Here is a 21,919-nt window from a genome sequence, read left to right as displayed (position 1 = left end):
AGTTATAAAGCAAAAGCGAAACCACCTGACAAGCCAAGCGCCCTCCCCCAGGGCAGGAGCCAGGGGGAAGCTGGTGGAGGGACCACCATCCTAAGAGCGGCGGTGATTCCCGAGTGGCCGCGCCACGGGCGGAGAATATGCCCCTCGCCCCACCCCACAGCAAAAGAAAAGTACCAACCGGTCTCTCTACATTCAAAACAGGTGGGGCTGGGGGAAGGAAAGGCAGGTGGTCCAACCTTTTCAACGCCCACCCCCAAGTGAGTACTGGCCTTCTCGGGTGGCAGTGGGGTGGGAGGTCGTGCCCACCTTGCCCCCTCTCACCCCAAGGCCCTCTGGGACGCTCAGGGCTGGAGGAGTCCTGCAAGGCCACTTCCAGCCCCTCACAGAGGTCACCGTCCTGGGTCCTGGGCAGGAAGGTCCTAACAGCCTGCAGCCCTTCCCCCAGGGAGCCTCCGCTCCCAGGTCCGGCCCTCCAGAGAGCAGGGCGCCCTGCGGGCTGTGAAGGGCTGAGAGAGAGGCTAGAAGTGCTCCTCTGTGGCAGCTGCCTCACCCCGCAAGAGAGGCCCCAGACCCGCAAACTACACAAACAGCTCTTCAAAGTGAGGCAGGAGAGGCCACGTGTCCCCTGGGGCTGCGGAGTGTGACTTCTCTTGGAAGCTGAAGCCAGCCGAGTCCCAAGCCAGGGCCCACAGCTTTCCGTCAGCGCGACACCCCTGCCCACCACCTTCCCCTCTGCCGGGAGCCCCTGATCTGGGACAGCTTCCCACTCAGGCTGCCCTTCCCCTCCCCAGGGTCCCGCAGCTGGGGAGGTTCCCCACTGCCCCTTCGTTCCCTGGTCCACCCCCAGACTCCCCTAGACACAACCCCCTAGCCTGGGGGTGAATCAAGTCATGGGGTGGGGGGGAGGAAGCCATCCCCCAATGGAAGCACTGAATTGACCCTGGACAACGAAGGATTAAGGAGGAAGGGGAGACAGACACTCAGGGATCTGGGATCTTGCCAGCAAGGCACCCCAAACAAAAAGGGGGTGCAGGCTGTCTTTGGTTTGGGAACTTGGGAAGAAGAGTCTGGGGGAAGAACTGCCCTAGTCGAGCCTCAGCAGGATTCTGCCCACTTCCTCAGGACACAGCAGAGCATGGAGACAGCCCCGGGGGAGGGACCTGAGTGCCTGGTCTGACAATGGGGAGAGGCGAGGGGGCCAGCCTTTCACTTGCTCCCCTGGGGCCCACCCCCAATCTGGCTTTTTCTCCCCTGCAGGACCAGGATAGGGGAGAAGTCACTCCTTACTGCCAGGGGAGCCACTAGTCCACAGGGCACGTCTGTGCAAACCAGAAACGGAGCGCCCCTCTTCTGGCAGACACAGGCCCCTGCCAGGGTGGGGGGCTCGTGCACAGCCTGACCCATCACCCACTACAGCCCGACCACAGGAAGACATGGCAGAGGTCCCGCCGCAGAGAAACAAGGTTAGTCCCAGCTGCAGCACTGAGGGTGGATGCGGGGGAGACCCAGAATGGAAGGAGGAAGGGTGTCAGGAGTCGAGGGCTGCCCTGAGAAGGTGGTGGGACGCTTCCTCCCTCCCTGACCACCCACGCCCATGTCTGGTTGGCTGAGTTGAAGGGGAGGGCAGAAAAAGAGGGGAGACAGAAGGGCTGGAAAGTCACCTGAGTCAGAGAGAACAGGAGCCCCGGGGGTGGGGGGACAGGGCACAAGTGCCTCAGAGCTCGCGCCGTTGCACAGCACACATGCACACGCTTGCACGCCCGTGGCTGCCCAGGTGACACCACAAGACTTCATCCGCACGCCTGGAGCGTCGGAGGCCATCCAGCTGCCCCCTGGCCGGAGCCTTGCCCTCCACTGACAGCTATCCACGCTGACTCGGATAGGTCCTGTCAGGCGAAGTGCTGTGCAAGGTGGGATGAGCGGGGCTGCCTACAGCAAGCTCTTCTGTGCTGTGAATCACTCCCCCCCCACCCCGCCCCGTCCACCCGGTCAGGAGGCTTGCAAGACCCGCTGCACACGTCTGCGGAGCGGCGCATGCAGTCATGAGGGCACGAGGGGCCGTGTGCACACACCTGCAGGGCTGGGTGTGCAAGTGAGCAGTTTGCACGGGCCAGGCGATGGAGCTGGGGCGGGTAGCTCTCAGCGGAAGGGGCTTAGCCGGCAGCTGCCCCCAGGGGAAAGGAGAGACCTTTCTGAAGGGGTGGGACGTGCCCAGCAATCTCAAACCCTTCCCAGCCCCTTAGCTCTGTGACCCAATCACTTCTGGTCAAAGCCAGCCTCCATATCCCCCCGCAAAGCTGGAGTGGAAAGTTAAAAATAAAGACCCCTCCCCAAACACACACACACAAAAAGGCAAAGGGGAAACCAACCAGAAAGGCTGGGGTGGGCTGCTTAAGGGGAGGGTTCAGGCCTTCCCATCCTCCTTTAGTCCTGGGGACCAGCTGCTGTCTCTCTAGAGAAGAATGGTGATGGAGGTGTCCGGGGGAGGCTGGTCCTGTCCCCATCCTACCCTGGAGATGGTACCCCAAGTGACAGAGCAGTGCCAGGCCTCCCCAGGCCCAGCCCTGACACAGACCCAAGGCCGCCCTGTAAACGTCCGCACAGAGAAAGGGGCGGGGCGGTGGGAGAGTGCTGGGATCTTCCCCCCTTCTCCTCGTCAATGTTTCTTTAAATAAAATAATTACCCACCCCAACCCCTCCCCATTTCTGGAAGTCCCCACCCCAAGCCCAAAAGAAAACAGTTGAAGAAGAGTAAAAATGGTGATTCAGAACTTCCCGCTGCGGTCTCGGAAGAAGCCCTCAGCTGCCTGGGCCTCGCGGAAGGTGACGGTGATGGAGTTGGCGGTGATATCGGTCACTGTCACTTCACTTGAGGGGAGCGTGGGTGTCCAGGAGGGGGGCCCCTCGGCCAGATCTGCGTCTGCTGCAGCCACGGGACAAAGACACACAGACAGATGGGGGACAGCGTTGGCAACAAAGTGGGGAAGGTGGGCGTGGGTGGCAGCTTGTCGACCACCTCCCACCCCACCCCCAACACCTGATCTTCTTCTGAGTCTCCAGCCAGGTCAGGGCCTAGTTCAAGGCTGGACACACAGGAAGACGTCACTACATGTACCTTCCCTGGCTGGACACGAACTCAGCCTGAGTGGGACCACGGAAAGAGCTCTGGGCTTGGTGCCAGGGTCCCTGCAGGCTATGTGGCCTCAGGAGCGCCCAGGCCCTCTCTGGGCACTGGACCAGCTGGACCTGAGGACTCGAGGGACCCTTCCAGCTCTGAGGGTCCCTGGGTCTGAGCCTCGGGGCTGGGCCGCCTTACCCTCCTCTTCAGGGGGCTGCTCAGCAGGCTCCCACTCGTTGGCCGCCTGCAGGACGTCCGGGGCCGCTGACTCCTGCAGGAAGAGCTCCCGTCGATGGCTGTGACTCTCCAGGTTGGGCCCGCGGGGCGGGAACTTCTTGCGTGAGAGCCGCAGGTACTTGTGGGCCTTGCGGGGCTTGCGGAGCGGGAAGGGCAGGGTGGGCACCAAGGGGCCCTTGTCCACCAGCTCGGGTGCCCCCGCCTTGACCACCCCCTCGGGGCTCCCGCTGCCGAGTGGGCGCGTCAGGGAGAAGCAGAGCTTCTCCTTGCCCTTGGCCTTGTGGGAGCTCCGCAGGTCCATGCTGTACAGCCGCTGCGGGGGCAAGCCAGGGCACGGCGGATCAGCCCTGCCCTCCCACCCACTGCCGCGCCTTTGCTCGTGCTGGCCCTCCCGCCCGGGGTCCTCTTCCCCGTGTTTCAGGGCTCAGAGCCAGCCGGCATCCCGCCCCTCACCCCAGCCCAGAGCGCTCCCCCTGACCAGCCCCAGCCCCGGGACCTGGCCCAGCTAGCCAAGAGGCCTCACAGTGCGGCCTCGCCTCCCAGGGCCCTGTGAGTGGCTCAGGGGCGGGGCCTCAGGGCACGTTCCTTTGGTCCATGGCGGAGGCACACAAGCGGTACAAGGTGAAAACTGACCAACAAAAAACACACCTGCATTTATGAGGCAGATAAATTAAGGAGTTATTCTTCATTACAGGGAAGGACTCTTTGCTTCTAAAGGACCCCCAAAAGCTGAAACGGCCAGCTCGCTAGGGAAATGGTGTGAGGCACGGGGCTCTGAAGCTTCCTGGGAAAAGTTAACCAGGGGTACACATGGCACCGGGGTGCACCACGTCACCCAGCCACAGGAAGGTCTGCCAGCAGCCTGCAGACACCCCTCCATTCCCCCTGGACTCTCCTGGGCTCTGAGCCGCAGGGGGGCCCTGGCTGGGTCCGGACGTCTGTTGCCCCACCTCCTTCTTGCTTAAATGGGCTGGAGGGCACATTCTTCTGCCATTCAAAGACTGAAGTTTTATAATTTGTGCATTTGTCTTACTGGCTTTTGGGGGAAATTTATACAAACCCAAGAAAGATCCTTGGTGCTAAGATGTTGGGGGGGCCTGGATCACTCTGGGACAGTAGCTTCTCCTGCTACCTGTCACCAGAGGCCAAGAGTTCCCAGGAAGAGAGTGAGGCCAGCAGATAGGAACTGTAGGTCAAACATCTCCAGTTGGGGGCAGAGATCACATGTGCAAGTTCCATTCCTCAGTCCCACCAGCTAATCCCCATCACTCAGCATGGGGTTCAGGTTGTCATGGTGATGGGAGGAGAGCTGAACTGGGAGGAGACTGTGAAGATACTGCAGTGCTAAGAGGGCTTATCCCATATGCAGCTTTATCAAAACCCACCCCTTCAGCCTGGCTCATACACCATCACAGGCCTCGTAACTCTCATACAGTTCTGTCCTTCTCTACCTCACCATGAGAGAATTACAGCTACTAACTAACGGGTCCAGGAGCACCAGGACTCAGATCTGGGTTTTAATCCAGCTGTGTGACTCTCGATGGAATGGACAGGAGGTTGGACATGGCTCACACTGCACGTGGACCAAGAAGCCTTATTTTTTGGCTTCAAATTCCCGGGTGGGCCTTATTAAATTAAGGACAGCAGGTATTCTTATCATCCCGATTTTACAGATGAGAAAACTCAAGCTCAGAGATTTGCCTCAAATCACATAACTACATCATTTCAGACTCCATCCTCTTTTCAGTGCAAACCAGTGAAAGTAGCAAAGTGTCCCCAAGACCTGGGTAACACGGGCTGCCAGTCTTGTGGCAGAGGGCTTCTTCTCACTCAAAATGACACATTTCTAGGGAATTCTCTGGTGGCACAGTGGTTAAGAATCCGCCTGCCAATGCAGGAGACATGGGTTTGAGCCCTGGTCTGGGAAGATCCCACATGCCGCGGAGCAACTAAGCCTGTGCACCACAACTACTGATCCTGTGCTCTAGAGACCCCAAGCCACAGCTACTGAGCCCATGCGCTGCAACTACTGAAGCCCGCGCGCCTAGAGCCCGTGCTCCGCAACAAGAGAAGCCACCGCGATGAGAAGCCCGCGCACCGCCACGAAGAGTAGCCCCCACTCGCCGCAACTAGAGAAAGCCTGCGTGCAGCAACCAACACCCAACGCAGCTAAAAAAATAATAATAATAAAAAATAAATTAAAAAAAGTTTTAAAAATAATTTAAAAAATGATACATTTCTAGACCATTCCAAGGCTGTGGTTCCAGAATTCTATGAATCTCCTTTGCTTGGATTCTAAAATTCCAGACGCCCCTGTTCCCTCTTCTAAAGTTTATGCTTCTAAGATTCTCAAATACTACAATTTTGTATTTTGGGGACTTGGAGCATCAAGATTCTAAGCTTTCAGAATTCTAGGATCCCGTAAGCCATACACCCACCCTCCCTCCCTCCACAGTACCTTCCACCCACGGTGTCTTCCAGGGGCACCAGCCCCACATTCTGACTTTTCCCAACTCCTCCCATTGAAACTTACCCACTAAGTGCCCCGCCCCACCCCACAGTGTCCTGGGTGGAGCCGAGGAGGGTTAGTGGTTCCGCAGAACTACCCAGTGCAAATGCACGGATGGGCAGGGGCTGGTGGGAGGAGCAAGGGGGCCCTGTGGGCGGGCACCAGAGCTGGTGGGGTTACCTGCAGCAGAAGCCGCTTGGGTTTCGGACCTCTCTTCCTATACCCCGATGCTCGGTCTCTCTCCTCCCTGGGGTGCAAAGCAGATGGCAGAACAAAAGGAAACACTGTTGACATTTAAGGGAAAGTAAGGCATCCGCTCCACCCAGCTCTCTGCTGTCTATGGGGGAGGGGGACACCCTCCACAGGCCACCCCCCAATCCTGGGGTAGGGCTCCTCACTTTAGACCATAACAATGGAGTCGTGTGTTCAACTCCCAGGGCTGCATCTTCCCACCTGACTAAAGGTGAGGGCACAGCGACTGGTCCCAATTGCTAGAGGTGGGACTCGGGGGACATCTCCAAAAATATGTGGGTCTTCACGGCCCCAGGGTCATGCCAGACCTCTTCTCTATATGCACTGGGAACAGCCCCCAAAACAATGTAGTTCCAGTTTCCACGCTTAGGAGACGTCTACAGAAACCTGTTAATTAAATTTGCCTTGAATGCCCCAGGGGGACTGATGAGAATGGCCACGAGTCCTTTCGCAAGCGAAGTTCTGCCCAGAACTGCCCCCCAGTCTGGCATCTCCACGAACCTGGTGGGGAGGACAGGCCCCCATTCGTCTGTATCATCTGGTTGGGGAAGGGGAGAAAAACTAGCCTGCATTCAGTCCCCAGTAGATGCCAGACTCTCTGCCGGATGCCTTCCTCCCATCACAAACACACAAGGCACAACCTGAGGACGCAGACAGAGCCACACACAACACACCAGACAACACCCCAGAGACGCCAACAATGTGCTGGAAGTGATGGGACAATTCAAAGTAGTTTCATTCTGTTTCACTTCATTCCACACATGCCGTCTGTGGCCTTGGTCCAGTCTCTCAGTCTGAGCCAAGCTAAGCCAGTGCATCCGTGGAGGCTGTTTCCACTGTTGGTCCCTCCTCGAGGCAGTGGCTGCCACCCCCTTCCAGACATCAGACTCCAGGGACGCTGGGGGGAGGGCTCTCCCTCCCTCCCCACGGAGTCAGCTTCGGCAGGTCTGCCGTGGGGCCCTAGAACCAGCATTCGAGAGAAGCACCCAGGGCGTGGGATACCCACACCAAGCCAGGCCTCCCAAGCCCTGGAGGGTGCGAACCTTAACTCAGAGCCCGGTGCTGGGCGCCAGGACACCCTGTTCCAGGCTCAGCGCTACCTGACCCACAGGAGACCTTGGCTGGTCACTTTCCCTCTCTGGCCCTCAGTTTTCTAGTCTGGAGAAAGAGCTTCCCTTCTCAGCTGGTCCCCGGGGCCCCTGGGAGGAGCGAGAGAGGTGCCCGGCATTTCTCAAAATGGGGGGTAGAAAGACTAAAATAATAAAGAGGAAGAGAGAGGGAAGAAAAACAAAAAAGAGGAAGAGAAGGAGGAAGTAGAGAGAGGAAAAAGGAAAGGGCCTTGAGGGAGAAGAATAATATGTCTTTATTATATTTGTATAAGTGTCATTTATTATTATTGTTATGTCCTGCGCACTTTGTACAAGGCACTGCTCCCAAGGCTTTAACCCTCACGGCCACCCTGTGAGGGAGGCACGTTTTCTATCCTCATTTTATAGCTAAAGCACAGAGAGGTTAAGCCGTTTGCCCGATGCCACAATTCTGACAACTTCTGCCACTAGTGAAGATGCTGAGCTCTGGGCTCCAGGCCTGGCGGGATCAGGCCTGGGGGCCCAGTCAGGGCCAGGGGGGCAGGCCTGCAGCCCAGGCCACATGACCTGGCTTCCCATCTGTAGCACCCCCGCTCCTGCCCTGCAACCGTGGGAGTGGGGGGGCGGGGGTGTGCAGGGAGCTTCCATTCTGTCCAGTCCTTACCTACCCAGGGCCCATCAGTGTCCAGGGCTGTGGGGATCGTGGTCCCACAAGCCCTCAGTGCCCCACTGGCCCCTCCTGGGATGCAGGGACTCCCCATTAGAGCCCCCTGGCCCGACTCCTTCTGAGTCTCTTGAAAACCCTGCAAAGCAGGTGTTAAAATGGTCGTCACCCCGCTTCCATCTCCTTCTCACCAAGACCCAGAGAGAAAGAGGAAGTCAAATCACACGGTGGGTCTGTAGAAATCCCCAAGCTCCTCATTTGTTCCTTAACTACGGACTTTTCTGACTCATTGAAAGCAACATCCGAATCCTCTACCAGGACTCACGGGGCCCTCCCTGAGCTGCACGCCCACCCCTTCAGCTGCCCCTGCCCCTGCCCCTCCCCCAGACGCCCCACCCCTGCCCAGCTCACACCACTCCAGCTGGCCACTCTCGAAGCCGCGCTTGCCTCCATGCAGTTCCTCAGCCCATCTCTGCATCACTTTCTGGGGTGCTCTTCACCTGGATGGCCTTCTCTAAAATACCTACCGGGGTCCCTCCCTCACTTAGCTCAGGTCTCTGGTCAAATGCCGCCACCTGACCACCCGCTGAAAGCAGCGGCCCCGGCCTGGCCCTGTCTGTGCAGCAGGCAGCGCGTCGGCATCTATACGTTTACGGGGGTACTTTTCACTGCACGTCTCCACACTGGAATGTAAGCCCCACGAGGGCAGGGATGTTTGTTGGTTTTGTTCCTTGCTGTGCCCCAGTCCCTGGAACAGTGCCTGGCACACAGTAGGACCTCAATAAGGATTTGTTGAACAAATGAAAGAATGAACTAGCTGACCCCTAATTACCATCAGGAAGACATTTGCCCGTGTGTGCCCACACCTAATGGCTTGCGGAGTGCTTTCACAAGCCTTTCCTCCCCATGAGAGCCCGTGAGGTCGGCACTGTTCTCCCCATTTCACAGACAGAGAAGCTGAGAGAGGAAAAAGGTCCTGTGCAGCACCTCACAGCTGGTGAGTGGAAGAGCCAGGATTTGATCCAGGCCTCTGACACCTGCCCAATGCTCTCCTTACCACAATCCAGGACATTCCACAGGGCTCTCTCAGTGTCACAACCCTTTTGCATCAAGGCCCCACCAGCACTCGGGAACCAGAAAGAAGCTGTGGGACAGGAACACTGTGATTTTTAAAGGAAAGAGCAGTGGGAACGTTTCCTTTGAATCAGCAGCGGGAGACCTCCTGTGGGAAAAGCGGTCAGCAGGGGGCGAGGAGGGGCAGAGGAACGGCATCACTGGGACTCAGGAGCCCCACCCAGGTTAAGTCCTACTTGGGCTGCCTCCCAGCTGCGAGGACCCTGGACAAGCCCCTTAGCTCTTCAGAGCCTCGGTCTCCTCATCTGTCAGATGAGACCCTCATCCCTGTCTCAGGCAGTTGCTAAAAGGAACCAAATAAAAATGATTTTATAAAACGGTCCCGCATTGTACAGGGTCGATGGGTTGGGGAGAGGCAGAAAGACTGTGCAGCCCGCCGGCAGGGAGGCCAATAACGCTGGGGCTCATGCAGCAGAAGGGAATGGCTAGGTTATGCTCAAAAGGCCCTCCCACCAGGAGAAACAACATTTTTGGCAGAAGCTCCCCGCTAAGGTGTGCCGTCATGGCCCATGGGACGAGCTGCCAATCACTAAGCAACCCTTGGAAGAGCACTTGCAGCAGAGCACTGGCAGACGCGGCAGTCTGAGACCTGGGGGCAGCTTTGCCCACGGCCTCCCAGCTAGGAGGTAGCCAAGCAGGAGGGACCGGAACCCAGCTGTCCTGGCTCCAAAGCCACACTTCCTCCCCTGGCCTTTCTTGAGAGCTTCATCAAACATGGTAGAGGATCTGTAGGGGGGAACCTCCCTCTGGCCCATCACTGGGCATGATTAATACCGCTGCCCCTCGCACGCATGGCATCTCTACGCCCATTTTCACCTTCTTCACGGCAATTGAAAGCCCTGCCTTCTGGGGAAATCGGGGCAGGTGCTGTTGGGGGTGGCCTACAACAGCAGAGAGACAGAGGCCTGGGGTTGTTAGCGGAGTGGCTGACATCACCCACAGCCGGAAAGGGACAGGGCCCTCAGCTGCCCTGGGACCTGGTGCCCAGCACCTTCCCCCAGCTGCGGACGAGACCCGGCAGTCCCTGCCAGAATCCTGCCCCCAGTGACCACTGTTCGGAGCCAAGCCAGCAGCAGCTGCCCGTGAAACCTCAGCGCCTGCCTTCCACCCAGCCCCCTGGCAGGCTGAGCCCCTTACTTCTCCTCATAGGCCATGACCAGGCGGGGGTCCAGGATGTGCTCCTCCGGTTCCCACGTGCTGTACCTGGGGAGAGAGACAAGGGGTCAGAGCTGACCTGCCCCCTACCCCACCACCCCCCATTCAGAGGCCGCAGCCGCTCCACCAGGCCCACTTGCCTGCAGGACTTTGCCCCTTCCTGATCCAGTACTAACTGTCACCTAATCCCATGAACTGTCCCTGGCTACCAGGGTAGGTCGGAGGCCTCCTGGGGGCTTGCATGACACCGGAACTCCCCTCATTCTGAGCGCTGATCACACCACCCTATAAGTGATCGCGTCCAACTCCGGACTAGATCCCCATGTTCACTTCAGGTGAAGAGGGCAGGCCCCATATGTCCCCGGATTCCATTCCTATGAGAGTCAAGAGCATGTGGTGAAGAGCTGCGGCTCTGGAGCCAGACTGCCTGGGTTCAAACCCCAGCTCTGCCCTGGCTAGCTGTACAACTTTGAACAATTTATTCAGTGTCTCTATGCTGATTTCCCCATCTGTAAAGGTCTCTTGTGCTGATTAAACATGTTCACGTATCTAAGTGTTTCGAGCAGCGCCTGGTGCGCAGGAGGTGCTCTGTGCTTATTACTGTCACCATCCTGGCCCCCCTGATGCCCCAGCCCCAGTGGGCCCTCTGCCCAGGCTGAGCTGCTCCCTCTCCCTCCTTGGAACACATCTGCACCATCAAGGCCAGGTCTGAAGTTCCCTTCTCACGTGGGGCCTGGCACACGGCAGGAACTTGGTAAATGTTCAGTGACTGAATGGTACAGTGTCCTACAGCAGGCCCCTAGGTCTTTCCACGAGGGACCTTCCACCACTCTCAGGCCAGACAGCATTCCCTGCTGGGACAGAACTGGGCATTTCCAGAGTTCAGCCATCCTCCTTCCACCCGCACGATTATTTACTTTTACTTATTTATCTGCCTTTAAATTAGCTCACTTGGGAATTCCCTAGTGGTGCAGTGGTTAAGAATCTGCCTGCTAATGCAGGGGACACGGGTTCGAGCCCTGGTCCGGGAAGATCCCACATGCTGCTGAGCAACTAAGCCCGTGCGCCACAACTATTGGACCTGCGCTCTAGAGCCCGCAAGGCACAACTACTGAGCCCGAGTGCCACAACTACTGAAGCCCGCGTGCCTAGAGCCCATGCTCCGCAACAAGAGAAGCCACCGCAATGAGAAGCCCGCGCACCGCAACGAAGAGCAGCCCCTGCTCGCCACAACTAGAGAAAGCCCGCGTGCGGCAACGAAGACCCAATGCAGCCAAAAATAAATAAATAAATAAATGTATGTATAAAAAAAATTAGCTTGCTTTTTAAAAACATTTTATTTTAAAAGCAAACTCTTTATGACTTCCGTAAGTGGAAAAACCAGGATGACTCATCATAAACAGATGCTAATACATTAAAAAATTTTAATATAAAAACATATATATGGGGATTCCCTGGTGGCGCAGTGGTTAAGAATCCGTCTGCCAATGCAGGGGACACGGGTTCGAGCCCTGGTCTGGGAAGATCCCGCATGCGGCGGAGCAACTAAGCCCATGCGCAACAACTACTGAGCCTGAGCTCTTGAGCCGCAACTACTGAGCCCACGTGCCACAACTACTGAAGCCTGCGTGCCTAGAGCCTGCGCTCTGCAACAAGAGAAGCCAACACAATGAGAAGCCCATGCACCGCAACGAAGAGTAGCCCCCGCTTGCTGCAACTAGAGAAAGTCCGCGCCCAGCAACAAAAACCCAACGCAGCCAAAAATAAATAAATTTATAAAAAAAAAAGAAAGAAAATCATTAAAAAACAATCCAAGTCCTGATAACTGTTTAAAAAATATATATATATATATATGTATGGGTGTATATACATGCATGCATACAAATACACATTAATCATAAAAACACATATATATGTAGACGTATGTACCTGGGTGTATATAAACAAAACCAAAGCAAGGGACTGTGATTCTGGCCAAGACTGCACCCAGGACTGCGGGATAAGGAGGGAGGTGAGGGAATTTCCTGGTGGTCCAGTGGTTAGGACGCCAAGTTTTCACTGCCAAGGGCCTGGGTTCAATTCCTGGCTGGGGAACTAAGATCCCACAAGCCACGTGGCACAGCCAAAAAATAAACAAATAAAAGAGGGAGGTGAGTAGGTATTAGGGAGGTATTGCGAGGCAGAGAGAGGCCAGGCAGAGCCCCTGCCCCTGCTGCCTTCTACCAGCCAAGTTTAAACCTTCATCTTCAACCATCCTGGTTACTGTGAAACCTAAAAGTAGTCCAATCAATATTTAAACAACAAGCTGCCCAAGGACAGAACCCTTCTTTCCTTTCTTTCACTGACACTTCTGCACACTTACTTCGTGTCGGGCCCCGTGGACTCAGCAGTGAAGGTCCATGCCCAGAGTGCCACACGCCCAGCCTGAGCAGGCACCATCACAGCTCCTTTCCTTTGCACGTGCTGTGCTCTCCTCCTGGAGGGCCCCCTTCCTCCAGTGAACTCCTCATCCTTTAAGAGTCAGGTCCTTGTAGCTTTTCCTGACATCCTCTCCTAGCTGTCCTACTCCCAGCAGAATGAACCCTCCCCTCAGCTGCTCTCCAGGGCCCTATTATTGCACTGGGCACCTGCCATCCTTATTGGTGAATCATCCTTATTGGCGAATCAAGCTGGTGTCCTGGCTGGCAGGTTGTAACGCCTTGCCAGAGTGCCCAGCCCAGCCCCCAGCCCCCAGCCCCCAGGTGTTCTGGGAATGGCTGCAGAAGCCACTGAAGAGTTTTGCTCACCCTGGAGAAATGCTGAAAGTGAAACTGAGATTTTTTTTTATAGTTTGGGTAAAGCCCAAACTGAAAGCAACCAGAAGCTGGCAGAGACTTCAAACCTTCCTCCCCTCCTCCAAACAAAGGTTGAATTTCCTCGACTGTAACTAGTAAGAAGAGAGGGGGAATTTTGTGTTCCTCCAGTGTCCTCTGCCTGGCCCTCCCTTTTTCTCTAGCTGTGGATGTTTCTCTTCAGTGCTCTAGTCCTCTCTGCCCTGCCCACTTCCCCACTGCCCTGCCCACTTTTTGTTGATGTAGCTACTCTGTGGTTCCTGGCAAGTCCCTAACCTTCTCTGTAGTTCAGTTTCCTCATCTGAAGAATCACCACCACCACCACCATAACAGCAAGGTGCCAGAGCAGACTACTGCAAGGATGCATCCATTCCTTGTAACACCCTTATGAGGTAGGTTACAGATGTTACAAATGAAGAAACTGGGGCAGAGAGGTTAAGCATCTTGCCAAGATCACCGAGCCAGGAAGTGGCCAATCTGTGGTCAGAACTCAGTTGAATCTTGGCCACCCTCTCCCTTTGGATCTCTCACATGTCGAGGTAAATGGCCCCTCACCGGGCTGTAACGTCCATAGGAGACGGGCACAGTCTGATTGGCCACGTCTTCAGTGTCTGACCCGGGGCTTGGCACACAGCGGGTGCACAGAAAGGGAGAGACTTGGCAGCTGGAGGCCTGGCCCCGTTCGGTGCTGCGGAAAGGCGGGCGGGGCGTTGCACAGGCGCCTCACCCTCTCGGACACCCCGGCCCTCCTAAACAGGAGGCCATCAGCGGCCCTCCGCAGTGTGGGAAGCCAGAGACCATAGCGAGGGCAAACACGCTTTGCGAACAGCCGGGCACAGGCAAGACAGGAGCGCGCAGCCGGCGAGGCCCGCGGCCTGAGACTTCGGGGTCTAGGTCTCCGGGCCGCCGGCTGGGCGGGAACCAAGCGTGGCGGACAGAAGGCTCCATCCACATCGCAGCGCCGTGCGCCCCGCCCCCCTGAGCCGGGCAGCCGCGCGTGCACACGCACGCACGCAGCGCGGGAGCGTGCGCGCCAGATTACCCGGCCTACTGATGGGGGGCGGGGCGGGGGCGGGGACGGCGCGCACCGGCTCCGAGGTAAACACGACCACGTGACCGCCGCCCCGCCGCCCCCGCCCCCCCCCCCCCCCCCCCGCCACCGGAGCCGGGGTAAACAGGCTCTCGGCCGCCCCTCCTGGGCCCCGCCGCGTAGGCTCCCGCCGTGCCGGGGGCGGGGCGCCCTGCAGAGCCAGGCCCGCCCCAGCCCCCGACTCCGATTTAGATTCGCCCAAATGAGAAGCAGCGCAGCGGACTCCCGAAGGCGGCGGTGAGCAAGTGACTCCGCTGCTCGGGCCTCCGTTTTCTCATTCGTGAAGCGGACCTACCAATAGTCCCTGTCTTTTAGGGGTGATGTGACGATTAGATGTGTTAAGCCACATAAAGCACTTAGAGCAGTGTGGTACATAATAAAAGCAAACAAGCATTCATTAAATCAATATCAAAAGCCTGGAGAGCGCAAACACACACCTGCCAGGGCCAAACCGAGGACTCTGTGCTGCCACTACTCAACCTGGCGTTGGAGGAGAAAGAAGAGCCTCCTCCGCGTCTGGCACTGTTACGAACCCTTTCTTGTCTCAGGCAGCCTTCCACAGGGCTCCATGAGGCTAGGGCCCCATTTTACAGGTGGGGAAATGGAGGTGCCCATAATTCAAATCGTCCCACCTTTATGACCTGGGGCAAGGACGCCTCTGCCGAGGGTTTCTGTCTCCCCATCTGTACAATGGGTTGCCGTTAGGCAATTACAGGGGCCAATGCCTGATCTTAATAGGGGCTTACTGATAGGCAGCTTGGTTATTGCGGTACCCTGATACACTGACAATATCACTACTGAAGCTCTATGGAGGCGGTCCTCCCCACAAATGGCGTAGCATTCACAAGTGGGTAAGAACGGAGGGAAGGAAAGCGTTTCCAAAGAGGAGCGGCAGGGTCCTGGGCAGGCTGAGATGAGAGTGGGGTATGTGAGCATCTCTGTGGTGCTGACAGCATGTAGCTGATTATTTAACATCCTCTGCCCTGTGCCCCCAGCCCCTCCCTGTGCCATTTGCTGTTCCTTCCAGAACAAGCAAGATAGCTCCTCTACCCCATCTGCTGGGGAGGAAGGGCAGTCATTTGTCTGCTGTTGGGGAGAGAAAAGAGGCAAAGAACCCAAAGGTTTAACAGGGGCCTGGCACAGAGTGAGTGTCCGTTTAAATCATGGCTTCTGTTATTAACATGAGCCTCCCTGCCCAGGGGGCGGAGGGTGCTGGGGAGCAGGAGAATCTGACTCCCCTCCCACCCAGGCTATCACTGCCCTGCCCTAGCCAAGGCTCCCAGGCCTGCAGCGGGCAGCCTGCCCAGCTACCTACTCCCCATCCACTTTCTCAGCCTCTTCCTCAAGCAAAGCCCCCTGAGGAGGAGAGACTGAAGACCAAGTGGGTTACAAAGGAGCCCTGGTTCTCCTGATTCTCCCTGCGACTGAACCTGTTTTCCCCCAAGTGAAGCGGGGTGGCACAGTGGATGACATAAAGTGGGCACCATGCTGCACCGGGTTGGCAGTTATATTACTGTATATAACTCCCCTCTCTGGGCCTCAGTTTCCCCATTTGAAAAATGAGAGGACTGATCTCAATGATTGCTAAGGCTACTTTGGGCTCCTGTGAGGAGCAGACGCCCCCAGACCCCTCTCCCGGCTGAGTGGAGACCTAGAAGCCTGAGCTGTGTAACTTACTATTAATAGCAAACGTTCACTAAGTGCTTGGTCTGGGCTAAGCATGCATCAGGTACCCTATATCCATCATCTAATCCTCACAACACTGTTGTGCTGGAGGATTTATTCCAATTTGGAGATGGAAGCAGAGGTCCTGCCATGTTGGGGACTTGCTAAAGGCTCCCAGCTGTCTGGCTGTGAGCCAGGCCAAGAACCCAGGATCAAAGTATAGGGGAGCCAGAAATGCCCCAGGTCATCTGGCCAAACAGGGCTTCCAGAACTCCCTTGGAGCGGGGAGTGTCACAAAAAGCAGTCATGAGGGCCCATCTGGTGGTCTCAGCATGTTAGGAAACAAGTGGGCCCCAGGTTCGGGGGCACAGGCCAGGAGAACCATGGAGGGACTGCTCTTGGAATGCCAGGTCCTTCCCCTGACTGAAGCTCTGATGGGCAGACGTATTCATTCAGGATTAATAAAAGTGGGGGAAGGAAGTTTAAATAGATAAAAACCTCTGTTTAGAGAAGGGAGTCTACAGAGCAGGAAAACTAGCCAACGGTGCCTTGAAGGCCAACAGGCTGGTGTCCCGCTGGGACGCAATGCCTTCTGGCGCGGAAGCTAAGAGGGGAGCGAGTACCCAGGGAGTATGCCCACCTTGAACATGTTCCTTTTCTAGCTTTCCACCTCCTCTTACCAGCCCCTTCACCCAGACCAGAAGCCCACCTTCATCTGCCCAGTGGAGGGGGGGATTATCCTTCAGTCCCAGGGGTTTGGGAAGGGGCAGCAGGAATGGATGAATGCATTATCTGGTTAACCAGCCACCAACCCTAATCATCACGATGCCTGCAGCCATCCTGAACACACCCCCAGGCCTTTCACCCCACAAAGTGAAGGAGCCTGTGAGAAGAGAGCAGGGCCTGGACTACTGAACCCATTTTGCAGAGAGAGAAGCTGAGGCAGCATGGCCTGTCTTCCTCTCTGCTGTTTCTCACCACCGCGTGTCCAAGACACTCCCAGGACCCAAATACCAGGTCAGCCCCCAACGCCAGCACAGCAGAAAGCCCCTGGCACAGACAGCAGGGGCTCTGGACAGAGGGGGATTCCAGGAGTCAGTCTCTAGGAGGCAGGGCTGGGAGGTGGGGCACCCACAGACCAATGGGGAGGCCCCACGACCTGCTCCTTCCCTCCCCTCCCCCAACAACTCCCTGCTGGGAGGTGATTGGTTGGTGAGAAGGTTCCTGATTGGGCCTCAGCGGAGAGGTGGGGCAACTGCGAGAGGTCCTAGACCCAGCTCCCCGGCCCCGCAACTGGGAGATGGAGGAGGCACAGAAGAGATACTGAAGATGGAGAGGCCCAGTTCAACTCTCAACTCTGCCTCCACTTGCTGTGTGACCTAAGCCAAGCTGCTTACCTTCTCTGAGCCTGTCTCCTCATCTTTAGAGATCAGGACCACAGCTGCCTCACAAGGCTGTACAGGAGCCTGCTCTGTAGACTGGAGAGTGCTGGCCAAAGGCGGGCTCTGTCCCTAGCTATATGGCACTGAGGACTCGTGCCCCACTGGCTAGACTTGTCTTGCCCAACCACACAAACCCCCACCCGGCACTGTACTTGCTGCAGCTTGAGTGCCCCTCCACCTTGCAGGCAGCCATCTCTGAAGCCAAGATGATGGGCCTTCACCTCCTAGGTGCCAGGAAAGGCCAGAAGCAGGGGAGCAGAGGGTCCCACCAGAAGGTGGAGTGCAACACTGAATGGGGCCCATGAGAAGCTGGGGCCCACCTTCACGCTCATGTGCTCCAAGCCCCTCAGCTGGCAGAGGGGAAACTGAGGCCCAGAGAAGAGGATGATTAATCAAGGTCTGCTGGCCAATTACTAGAGCAGCTGGAGTGAAAAGTGAGGCAGGAGAAAGGGTAAAAGGTGGATGGAAGGATGTACAGGTAGGCAGACAGAAACACACAAAGAAGCCTTACTTTGGGGGCCATCCTTTCCACTTCACCAGATATTCGACTTTACCCTGGGAAGAAAGAGAGAAGAAGTAGACACGGTGAGATACACAGATGCCCCTACGACCACTTGCACGACAGTAAGGCCCAATCCCCTCTGCAGACAGAAGTCCCCCAACACATACAAACTGTCAGGGACGCCCCCCACAAGATCCCCATCAACCAGAGATCCTCATCAACCAGAGATCCTCAAACTGACCCCCCTAGACGGTCCTCCCTACTAGAACACAGGAGTGCACTGGGCCCCAGACACCTCTGGGGCTCCTGTGGCAGAAGCTTGGAGCCCATGTCACGTGTGGGGAAACAGACCGTGTGGGGATGTGCGTGGCCAAAGATCCAGCGTCCAGTGTCCCGGTGCTAACACCGTAATTCTCCTTCCTTTTTCGACTAGAAGACTCTCCAAGTCCTAGAATACTCCTCCCTGGCATGTCTCACATGGCTCTAGCCCCATCAGCCCCCTCCCTGTGAGAGGCTGCCTCTGGGCCAGAGGTGACAGGCTAGTGACTCCAAGACTCAACTCACTCTCAAGTCAAAAGAACCTGGCAGGACCCCGGAGAAGGCTGACAAAGTCTCCACCTTGAGAAAGGGTGATCGCCCCTCCAGTAGTTGGAAAACAGAGGCAGGTTCCTCCCTTCCTCAAAGGTGACAGGGGCCTTTAAAAGTTCCCAGTCCAACCCCATCTGATGGGTGATACCCTTCCACACTGGAACTTGAAGACCAAGATATGTCACCTCCTCAATGAGGCCTGCCCTGGCCACCCTTCCCAACACCCTCCCTCCCGCCTTCCAGTAGTTCTCTTTCTGTGTGGCACACGGCCCCCTTGGAAAGCATCTATATTTATTTCCTCTTTCACGGTGTGTCTCTGCTGCCAAAATGGCAGCTCCACGAGGGAAGGAGCTCCCTCCCCGGGGCTTAGAATGGTGCCTGGTGCACAGAGATACTCAATAAATACATTTTGAATGAATGGCGAAAGGAATGATGCTTCTCACTCTCTGGCACTACCCCTCAGGCCCCATGTAGAAGGGAGTAATTACTGTACCTGCTGAGGCTACACTGCATGGAAAACATTGAGCTTTGAGGAACAAATTCAAATCGAGGAAACCCTGAGGGAAGGGAGCAGGAGGGGCAGCCCCAACTTGAAGACAGAGCTCAACCCCATTGGAGTTGGGGAAGAAAAGGTCATGGCCCACCTTGACTGTCACCCTTAGATGTCACCCAAGATGCCGGGACTGAGTTTTCTCTCCTGAAAGATGAGCTGGCAAACAGCCAACTGGAGCTCCTGCTCTGCACCCATCTCTAATTTGCTGTGTGACCTTGACCAGGTCACTTCCCCAGCCAGGGCCTCAGTTTGTGCCTTCGTCAAATGGGAGGAGGTGAACTCTAAGACCCCTCCCAGCCCTGCCGCTAGAGCCTCTCATGGGGCTGCAGGGAGGAGATAAGGGAAAAGGATAGTGGTGAGTGCCGGGACAGGAACTTTCCCCAAAGCCTTCCATCTCCAACCTCCAGTCTGGGGCCAGACCACTTTGCAGACGTGTGCACAGGAAATGTGCAAGGCCAAAGTCCAGGCCCGAGGCGCGGGGACCAAACCTAGCAGAACAGACGCCTCCTTAAATTGCAGGGTGTATGTTTTGGAGGCGAAGGCAAAGGGGGAGGAGCTTTGAGGATGCCCCAGCGCCGTAGGCGGCTCCACTGAGCCGGCCGGGCGGGGCTGGGAGGTGGGGAGGGGAAGACAGAGGGGTGTGCACTGGAAGTGGGGGAGAGACGCGGAGGTGGGGGTGTGGAGGGGATCGAAGTCCAGCAGTTAGACTTAAGAGGCGGGACGACGCTTTTCCAAAGCTCCGCCTCCAACTTCAAAGGACTTGGCACCGAGAGTCCAGAGTCCTGAGTTCGAGACCCAGCTCCGACGCGAACACACTAGGCAAGCCGTTTCTTCAACTCGGGCCTCAGTCTCCCCATATTTAGAATGAGGGGAGGATGAGAAAGGATGCCGTTCAGGATCCATACAGTCCGATCCTAACCTCTAGCTCTGGCGGACTTAGCTGCCCCCAGCATCCTGGGGCGACAACTTTTATTCTACTCTTTCTACAAGGTGGTGGGGGAAACTGAGGCACGGGCTGGGGATACGAGTCCGGCAGCGCGGGGCTGCCTGCCCACCCACCCCACCCCCGCTCCACTTTCTCCCTCGCCTCCAGCGCGGAGGGGACAGTGCTGGGGACAGGAGGGGACTCCACAGGGGTCCTGGGAGCCGCCCCCGGGCAGCCTCACCTTCCGCACGCGCTTCTTCCGGATGCTCTCTACGGCGAACACCTGCTCGCCGATGGCTGACAGCTCCATGCGGGGCGGCGGGCGAGCGGGCCCGGGGCCGGGCCGGGCCGGGCCGGGGGCGGAGCTGCGGGGCCGCGGCTGCGGCGCGCGATGCTCGGGCCGGCGGGGTCCCAGTCACCCTCGCCCGGGCGCGCACGCGCACGCGCACGCGCGCACACCCCCTTGCGCTCCCTCACGCCGCCGACGTTCCATTTTTGAACCTGCGCAACGTTTTCCTCGGCGCGCGCGAGCCGGCGAGCGAGCGCGCGGGGCGGGGGCGGAGCGGGGGCTCGGCTCTTGCCGGGCAGGTCACGCCCCTCCTTCATCGGCTCCGCCCCCTCTTGGTCCCGCCCCCTCTGGAGCTCCGCCTCGCCTGGGCCGTCAGTAGCGCGCGGCTCTCGGGATCCGCTAGCACGCGGGACTTATTTGGCGCCGGCGCCGGTCGGCGCGGGGGTGGGACGAGATCTTAATACACAGACGTGTTTCCTAAAGTCCTCCCGGTGACTCTGAGGGGCCGGAAACGGCATAGCCCCGGTTGGGCAGATGAGAACATGGGCAGAGCGGGGAGGCCATTTGCCTCACCTCCCACAAAGGATAGACGGGGTCGCGGCGCGGACCCTTGGGCGGCAGGAGGGCGGGGACGGCCAAGGTTTCCCAAGCTGTCCGGGCGTCTCAGCACAGTGGTCTCTCTAGATCCGGGCTCCTGAGCGACGTGGTTTGCCAGCCCTGAGCAGGCGCCTCCACATATATCCTTCCGTCCGTCCGTCCGTCCGTCTGTAGGCGGTCGTGCTGAGACGTCCGGATCGCGCGGCCGCTGCCTCGAGGGCCCCGGCTAGGCAGTACTTGGCGGCAGGTGTGGCCGCGGCGAGTCTAAGGTGCACAGCGGGACAGATTTCGCTGCCACGCAGCCCCAAGTCCCCAGTCACACGCGCTAGGCGCTCTGCATGTAGTAGGTGTTCGACTGTTTGTGGGATGAATGGATCTTGAGATCCGGGACCATCTCATTTTCCCCGTTCACTCCAACCTCGTTCTGTCTTCTCTGCCGCGCCACCATTCATCCTCACTAGGAGGAACCCGAGTCATCCGTGCCCCGCCGGCTCCCACCGCCTGCCTGCGTGGACCCCAAGTCCTGCCTCTCTGACTTCCTCCCCTCTACACCCCTGTCCTTTCTCTTGATCGCAGCAACAACCTTCTCACTGCCATCCCCTCTGAGACTGTGTCCACAGTGCCAGAGCCCGCTTTCTAAAATGCACATCTAACTGGGTCACCCTAGTGCTTAAAAACCTTCCACAGCTTCCTGTTCCCCTGTACGCCTCTGTCGGGCGTACAGGTGAGAAAAAAGAAAAAGGATAGATAGATTTACACTGACTTTTCATCAGGAGCAACGGAAGCCAGCCCGAAGGCAGTAGAATGATATATCCAAAGCCCTGAGAGAAATTTAGTGAAATTTTATTTCGAGATTTATGTACCCAGTGAAAATGTCTTTCCAGAACGAAGGGAAATAACATTTACAAATACAAAAACTAAGACTTTGACGCTAGCAGACCCTCCCTAAAGGAAATTCCAACGGAGGGACTAAAGGCAGGAGGAAGATGATCACAGACAGAGGTCTGATGCAATAGGGAATAAAGAACAATGAAGAACATTGATAATATAAAACAATAACAATGTCTTCTGGATAAAAATAGAATTAAAATACACAACAACAGTGGCATAGAACTTGGGTGAGTGGATTAAAGTGTTCCAAGATCCTTCTATTCCTCAGGAGGAAAACGAAAACAGATATCAAATATACTTAGACTTTGATGAGTTAAGACTGCATGTTGTCATTACCAGGGTAAACAAAAAGAATGAAAATGCAGCGTATAATATTTAGCCAAATTATT

At 56.9% G+C, this 21,919-nt stretch overlaps 1 protein-coding gene across 3 annotated transcripts; it reads right to left on the bottom strand.

Annotated features, from left to right (window-relative positions):
• Positions 1–828: 828 nt before the first annotated feature.
• CBX7 (chromobox 7) lies at positions 829–20,487 on the bottom strand. Of its 3 annotated transcripts, none has more exons than XM_079937771.1 (6): positions 19,995–20,487; positions 17,697–17,740; positions 10,140–10,205; positions 6,045–6,111; positions 3,317–3,668; positions 829–2,923 (listed from the first exon to the last, which is right to left on the bottom strand). In XM_079937771.1, exons 1-6 carry the CDS (start codon positions 20,061–20,063, stop codon positions 2,766–2,768), a joined length of 756 nt encoding a protein of 251 aa, XP_079793897.1. In that variant the 5' UTR covers positions 20,064–20,487; the 3' UTR covers positions 829–2,765. The 3 variants fall into 3 exon arrangements, with proteins under 3 accessions (XP_079793897.1, XP_079793898.1, XP_079793899.1); XM_079937772.1 differs by having other exon boundaries at positions 829–2,920; XM_079937773.1 differs by having other exon boundaries at positions 3,317–3,389.
• Positions 20,488–21,919: the final 1,432 nt, after the last annotated feature.

The sequence above is a fragment of the Stenella coeruleoalba genome, assembly GCF_951394435.1.
Source record: "Stenella coeruleoalba genome assembly, chromosome: 11".
NCBI lineage: Eukaryota > Metazoa > Chordata > Mammalia > Artiodactyla > Delphinidae > Stenella > Stenella coeruleoalba.
The sequence above is the reverse complement of the archived record's forward strand: the minus strand, read 5'-3'. Positions and strand labels throughout refer to the sequence as shown.